The sequence below is a fragment of the Otolemur garnettii genome, unplaced genomic scaffold (genome assembly GCF_000181295.1).
Source record: "Otolemur garnettii isolate 467f Iridium unplaced genomic scaffold, OtoGar3 scaffold00012, whole genome shotgun sequence".
Taxonomy (NCBI): Eukaryota; Metazoa; Chordata; class Mammalia; order Primates; family Galagidae; genus Otolemur; species Otolemur garnettii.
This window is the reverse complement of record NW_003852407.1, coordinates 16436797-16444451: the sequence shown is the minus strand read 5'-3', so window position 1 is coordinate 16444451 and position 7655 is coordinate 16436797. Positions and strand designations below refer to the sequence as shown.

At 41.6% G+C, this 7655-nt stretch overlaps 1 protein-coding gene across 1 annotated transcript in view; it reads right to left on the bottom strand.

Annotated features, from left to right (window-relative positions):
* Positions 1-7655, bottom strand: part of ZSCAN30 (zinc finger and SCAN domain containing 30) — a 78806-nt gene that overhangs the window by 68425 nt on the left and 2726 nt on the right. Inside the window, exons 3-4 of the mRNA XM_012802066.2 lie at positions 5210-5551; positions 3292-4375 (exon numbers count right to left, since the gene is read on the bottom strand). Of these exons, the coding sequence (XP_012657520.1) occupies positions 4314-4375; positions 5210-5551 (404 nt within the window). The 3' untranslated portion in view covers positions 3292-4313. Of the gene's footprint in view, positions 4376-5209; positions 5552-7655 lie in introns of the transcript that reaches the window.

The window sequence follows — 7655 nt, the reverse complement described above, 5'->3', positions numbered from 1 at the left end:
CAAGCATTCAAGTGACTATTATAGGCCATGTACTGTGCCAAATGCTTGAGAAAAGGTGGAGAATGAGGCAGCTCATACTCCCAGGAAGTATGAGTGGAACCTATACAGAAACAGATATAGTGTCCATCTAGGGTGGTAAAAAGCTATCATGTTCTTAAATATGCAAAGGAAAATGTAACTTATTTTTATAATTGATATGTTTTTGTTTCTTGAATCTCTACGCCCTTGGGTGAGTGGGTGCTGCAAGAATTGAATTAAGTTGTTAATTATTAAATTGAATTACTCAGTCCATGTTAAGTTGAGCTCCCTAGCATAGCTATTTCTCCCTCTGTCCTTTTCTGCCAGCAGGGTGTTTGGGCAAGGGCGCTGACATCCCCTGTGGTGAGGCAGTGTTGTGGATTGGCCAGTAGATGGGTTTGCTGTCTGGTCCCTGGTTTCTCTTCTTAGCAGCTGGTTGCTGTGACGCTTCCTCACCAAACGTACAGCAAGGAAAGATCTGTTCTATTGGCTGGCAGGAACCTGTTTTCCTTCCTTGGAGATTTGCCTCCACTTTGCTTCTAGGAAGAGCTATAGGTCCCCTCTGGGACCTGGCTGAGACTTACAGGTGATACTGGCCTGGTAGATCCCGCAACCCTTAGCTGTAGTATTCACATGGTTAACTTTGCACAGTTCTCCCAAGTCTCCAGCCTGATAGATAGCTATTTGCCAAGATCCCCATCAAACATGGACAACTGCCATGCATTTGTGAAGCCACCTGTTAGCTGATAGAAGCTCTTTGCCTGACACTGCATTGCCATTTTTTTTTACAATAGGCCAGTTTGGAGCACCACAGCCTATTCAACAATCGTCCTCCCGACGCACTCAGTGGCAGGGGGCACAGGCGTCCCCCCTTTCAAGTTCTTCTCCAACCCCCTCCACAACTTCCATAGCACATGGCGTACAGACGTGAAAGGTCACCCTGTGTCTGACCCTCTCATTGTCTCACCATTGCCAGGACTAGATGGGCTGTTAAAATGTCCCCTTTTGTTGCCTCATGACTTATTCCTTCCCAGGGTGTCACTCATTCTCCTCTTCCTTGAGACCATATTTGCAGTTGATTATTATTTTAAAAATATTTTATTCCATGTGATAAATGCCACGCCAAGGTTAAGAACAAACTGCTATGGAATCAAGAGAAGAGTGTTGGGCGTCCTCAACCTATTCTTGGGGTGTTAGAGAAGGCTTCCTGGAAGGGGCACCCACCTGAAGCATACCGAGGAGTTAGATAGTGTGTGGGAGGTGGACAAGAGCTCAAAAGGAGCACACACAAAAGCCCAGGGGCAGGAGCACTTCTGACAATTTAACAAGGCTGCAACACAGGGTATAAAGGAGGTGGTGGCAAGAGATGAACCAGGAGTGGTCAGATCATGAAGAGCCTTGAAAATCTTGTTTAGGAGCTCTGACTTTATCCTAAAAGCAACGGGAAGCCTCTGTGTTAGGCAAGAAGGGGGCATAACAAAGTTGAGGCTTTAGAAAATTTTACTCTGGGTGAAAGAGATGAATGCAAATGAAGAGGACAAAGTGAAGGGCCAAATGCTTCTCTCCACTCAGGCATTTGCCCAGATATGCTGCAAGAGTAGGGTTGGAGGATGGGCCACAGGAGCACACTGACGTGTTGAAGGGATAAAGACGGATGGTGAACAATCAGGAGACAGGAGAACGACGGCTGCAGCCAAGGCACTTCACAGGTGGGAAGGAATGGTGAGGGTCAAAGAGGGAGAGGAAAGGATAGGTAAAGTATAGGTGAGCTTGCAGACTTAGGCAGGACGTTGTGAGAGTTTTCATCTTTTCAATATAATACTGGAAGAAAAAACACAGTTGTCTGCCCACAAAGAAGAAAGTAGCAAAGGAGTAATGTTGGCAAACACTGTTAGCTAACCCTCTGTGGTCCCCAAGCCCCAGAGTCCCTACTGCTTTCTCTCTAGAGACACACGTGCAACAAAGAAACACAAGCTTTTGCTTTTCCTAGTAAATGGGACAGGCATGGCTAGTGCCCCTTCTTTCTCTTTATTGCTCACTTAAACCTAGATGTAGTTCCTGGAGCTGGGACAGCTCTTGAAAATTTGAGAAAGTTAGCCTGAATGAGAGGTTAGAACAGAGATGCAAGCCAGATCAGTCATCACCCAGATGCTGACTGAGAGCCAGAAGCAACTTGCCTTCCAGATTTCATGTTGCAAACGTCTCCTTGTTTAAGCCAGGATTTTTGAGACAAGCTTACTTTGTTGTCCTTGGTAGAGTGCCATGGCATTATGGCTCACAGCAACCTCAAACTCTTGGGCTCAAGTGATCTTGCCTCAGCCTCCCAAGTAGCTGGGACTATAGGTACCCCCTCACAATGCCTGGCTGTTATTTTAGAAACAGGGTCTTGCTTTTGCTTAGGCTGGTCTCCAACTCTTGAGCTCAAGCAATCCACCTGTCTTGGCCTGTCAAGAGTGCTAGGATTACAGGCGTGAGCCATTGCAACCCGCCTCAGAGATGCATTTTGCATCTGGAAGCTTTCGTTACTAATACAGCAAGGTTTAAAGACATTTGATTGGTCTTCAAAGAGACCAAGAGAGAGGTAAAGAGAGAAAATAGATTGATAATGGTGAAGGCCCAGATGAAGTTAAATTCATGAAGAATTTAAACAATGTCATTTTGGAGTATTTACTATCCCTGGAAATTAATCAATAATGAGGGGTGCTGATATTATGCTATATATATATATTTTTTATCAAATACTGGGCCAGGTCACAGTATTTATCCTTTAGATAAACTAGTACCATCTTCTCATTAGGAGACCTATGTAAGTGCCAAATAACTCAAAGTCCAAAGCAACAGCCTTTAAAAACTTATCAAGTTCTTAGATGATATGATTCATACCACTTTCTGGTGGTGAAGTTCAAATTATTCACAATAAAGAGAATTTAATCTTACAAAATTTATGGCAGCATCAAATGAAAACAAATGGCTTCCCCAAGAATACTAAATTCTGGCATCTTATTTACATAGGACCTAAGTAACTCTTTTTACAATGAGACAGTAATTCACAATACGTCTTTGAGGCATTTGTTGCTTTAATAGATGGCTTATTCCTCTTTAAATACAAACACTATGAGCCCCAAATTAAAGAACTTCTACATTTTTAATAGCCAAAAATACATAAAACCCAATATACATTCCTATTCTCTAGAGCTACAAAGCATAATCACCATCAGAAAATAGTATAATAAAATTTGCATTCATTTCTTCCCCTACTAATCTTGTATCGATATACTAAGAGAGAAAAGTAATTCCATTTTCTGGAGTTACTCTAAGCACCAGATACAGTTGGATTTTCTGAGAATGAAATGTCTACACTTTATGACAAAGAAGTTGACTAGGGGCCTCTTCTCTTCTTCCAAGGACTCACTTCTGATTTTTGCCTCCAGACTGGATAACTGTAGCACCATGGAAAATATAATCTTCTTTGTGAGTATTCTTATAATACATTACAGAGTTGTATAAGAATCTCTAGAAAAGATACCATTATGTTGTTTGTATGGTTAGAATAATTTTAATACCAAGTCAGTACAGTCATTTTATTTTTAATCAGGGAATGTGAATGAATTAAATACAAGTGTAACTTCTAGCTATTCCTATCCCATAGACCCAAAGCAAGTAAGATATGATAGAAATGTTGTCTTAAAATGTGTAAGCTTTAATTTAGGTTCAACAATAGTTTATAAGGGACTGCAGTGGATCCCTCAGACTGAATTGATTTCAGTTGTCTAAGAACATCAAAATGAAAATCTCATTTCATGACAGTATATCCAAAAATTCATCTGAGAAAGCACAAGACCCTGCAAAGGCTGTCTTAATGATGCCTGAAAGAGATTCACAGCTGGCTTATGCCAGAAAAGAGAACATTTTAGGGCAGTTATGAGCTGCCCAAGTAAGCTGTGGCACACGACTCCATTATACTTGACCCTTGCCAACATTTGTGTTACATCAGTCTTGTTTGGACAATTTTGTTTTTCATCTCCCTTTTTTGTTTATATTAAAACGATCATTAACCTTATATAAGGACCCATAGAACAGCCTTGTTTATAATAAAAGCATTCCTTATGTTTAGGTAACTCCTTGAAGATGTGTAAAAAGTCATCTGTTTCTATTGAGTTCTTTCCAAATTACATTGTAAATATTATTTTTTCCAACATAGTATCACCAGTGGTATGTAGGCGCTTGTGAGCTTTTGTAAGAGATTCAGTCCTTTTATTTACCTACCTTCTAACAACTACCCTGGAATTTTTAGCCTAGGTCTTGAGGTACATAGCCTTGTGTGCATCCTCAATCTTATTCTCAAATTTTGAATCTGGTAATACAAGACAATATAGCATTATTTTATGCCCTGGCTAGAACGGGGATCACAGCAACCTTGAACTCCTGGGCTCCAGAGATCGTCCTGTCTCAGCCTCCCAAGTCAGTGGAACTACAGGTTTGAGCCACTGCGTTTGGCTGATTTTTCTATTTTTAGTAGAGACAAGGACTCATTCTTACTCAGGCTGGTCTTGAATTCCTGACCTGAAGCTATCCTCCTGCTTCAGGCTCCCAGAGTATTAGGATTACAGGCATGAGCCACCACACCTGGCCAGGAATTTGTTTTTAAATACCTTAATCTTTGGCCATTAGAATTGTAGTGCTCAAGTTATGAAATGAAAAATACTTACTTTTATACTGAGTAACTCACACATTCCTTCTCAACGGGAAAAAATATACTTGCCTAAAAGGAAATATACTGGTTTCTCATTTGTATTAATGTTGGAAATAGTAGCACATGTCTGAGAATGTCTTTCCAAGCGCTGCTTGGGGATAGAAATCTGAATTAAGCTTTGGAATCTCAAACATATGAATGATATCGCATGGAGAAGCAGAAAAGCAAAGGACACTGACATGAGATAGTCTACATTTTCTCCTGTGGCTTTATGACCCTAGAAGGGAGACTAGTGACCATTAAAACCACAGATTTGCATTAAAGACGTGTTTTGGCCTTCTCTCTTCTCTCGTGCTAAGAAAGCTGTGTCAATGCTTTGATGCCCTCATAACACTGATGGGACTTTTTCTCTAATATGTCTTTTCCTATGTCTAAAAAGATTCGAGCTCTGACTAAAGGCTTTGCCACATTCATGACACTTGTAGGGTTTTTCCCCGGTGTGGATTCTTCGATGCTGAATCAGATTTGCGCTTCGGCTGAAGGCCTTTGCACACTGGTCACAGGCATACGGCTTCTCTCCACTGTGGATTCTCCGATGTAAAGTAAGGGCTGAGTTCTGGCTAAAGATTTTTCCACACTCATCACACTTGTGTTGTTTTTTCTGAGGGGGGTTTCTCTGTCTTCTTTCCAACCTGCCGTCTTGTTCGCAGGCTTCCCTGGATGTAGAGCTCTGGGGAGCGTCTGCACGAAGGGCGTCGGAAACATCATAATGCAGTTCTATGCCGGAAGAGGTCTTTTGCCTCGAAGCTGACTTCACATTTATGTTTTTGGGGTCTTCCTCTGAAACAGTAGACAGAGAAGCAAATGTTACCAGTTCTCTGCTCAGAAAGAAAGGGAAATAGAATATTCCAAATCAGATATATATGGATTAATTATGAGCTAGCAGGTTTGGAGATGGAGGTCATCGGGTGACAAGAAAGGTTTTCCCACTGAGGGGGCAGTCAACTCTAAAGGTGCAGAGCTCCATGGAAAAGGCAAGTGGTGGGTAGGCACAAAAGATAAGTCAGTCACTGAGGAAAGCCTGGAAGAAAGAGCCTAAAAGATGAGGAATGACTGGATAGAGGAGCAATTGATTGGAAGGAGAAATAAATAAGATTTAGCACAAAACAAAAAATAATGATAAATTCAGCTGAGCACTGAAATGAGCTGATGCAACCAAGGGTTCTAAGAGGAACACAGAAACCAACATCAGAACGTGCAAGTTAGGTAAATAAAGGGAATATGGACCAGGACAACTGGCACCTCAAAAGATCAAAGGCAGCACAGAGTACCCATCGGTGAAAAGCCTCGACTCCTAAACATTTTTATAGTACTGGTTCAGTGGCTAAGTTTGTTGTATTATTTTTATTACATTCCATCTATGAAAAATGTCTACGGCTGCTTACAGGCACAGCCACTTAGACTGCACATAAATAGGTCTCCATGCGGAAGGCCTTGTGATTCAGGGTGCCTGCGGCTCCAGCAGAACTGCTAACTCAGACGTGAATATGCCAATTTAATTGGGATGTATTAGCAGAAGGGATGAGTTCAGTAATTCTCGTGGTGGCATTTTAATTGAAGCTACTGAAAGATGGCAGCTTAGAATGAGTCTGTAAAAGCAAAGTGCAGCAGTTTTGAACATGACTGAGGACGTGACTTGGCTGGGGCTGACAGTGACTGCTAGGGATGCCTTTACCTGAAGTAATTACGTAAATGAGACTAAAAGGAACCCAGACAGAGACTGATGACGTGTGACCCTCTCTGTTCCATATATAGTTACTGAAAGTGAATTTAAAATTATTTCTTGTATTTGATTATAAATATGGTGTCTCAGTCCATTTTCTGTTGCTTATAATACCTGAAATTAAGTAATTTATAAAAAAATAAATTGATTTCTTACAGTTATGGAGGTTGAGAAGTCCAAGGTTGAGAGGCTGCATCTGGGAAGAGCCTTCTTGCTACTGACGACTCTCTGAAGAGCCCCGAGGCAGCACAGGGCACTTCACAGTAAGAGGGCTGAGCACGCTGACATGCCAGCCCAGGTCTTTCTTCTGCTTATAAAGCCCATAATAAATCATGACTCCATTAACCCATAAATCCATGAATGAATCTATCATTCACAAGGTCAGTGTCCTTATGACCCAATCCACTCTTAAAGGCCCTACCTCTTAATACTGTCACTTTGGGGATTAAGTTTCAATATGGGTTTCACAGGGGACAAATTGTCAAAGCACAGCCTATGGCCTACTCATTTATTTATTATTATTCGTTTAAATAGAAATCATTGTATAACTGGTAAGGATTGGAATGAAACGGGTGCCAGCAGCCTCATCACCCCCATAAGATGGATACTGCCTCCCACCGACGTGCACCAGGGGGCTGTGGAGGATAAAAGATGAAAAGGACAAAAGATGAGAATGACAACTCTGAAAGGATGACAGGAAGATTACTCTCAGATCGGTCCTGATCGGGCCGAACAGAACAAGATAAGAACTAAAGAGCCAAGTACTGTCAGGATGAGAGTTAACATGCTAACTGCTGCGACAAACTGTTTTACTTATTTGCTAATTGCCAGATTTGCTTTATGTGACCCTTATGTCACCTATCTGCTAATCTGCTAAATTGCAAGGTTTGCTTCCGTAAAAGGGGTCACCGTGACCCTGTGCTCACTTTTTGCTTCTAATTGCCAACTTTCAGACTAGAAAACCCCCAACTTTTTCAGACAAGAAAAACCTCAACTTCAGACCCCTCAATGCTCTCTCACTTAGTCTGCTTTAGACTATGCTGAGACAGCCCCACGGTTAACAAAAGACTCCTTTTTTTTGAACTTCTAATTTGAGTCGGTGGTCCTTATCTCTCCCCATAACAGGTAGAGTGCCGTGGCATCACAGTTCACAGCAACCTC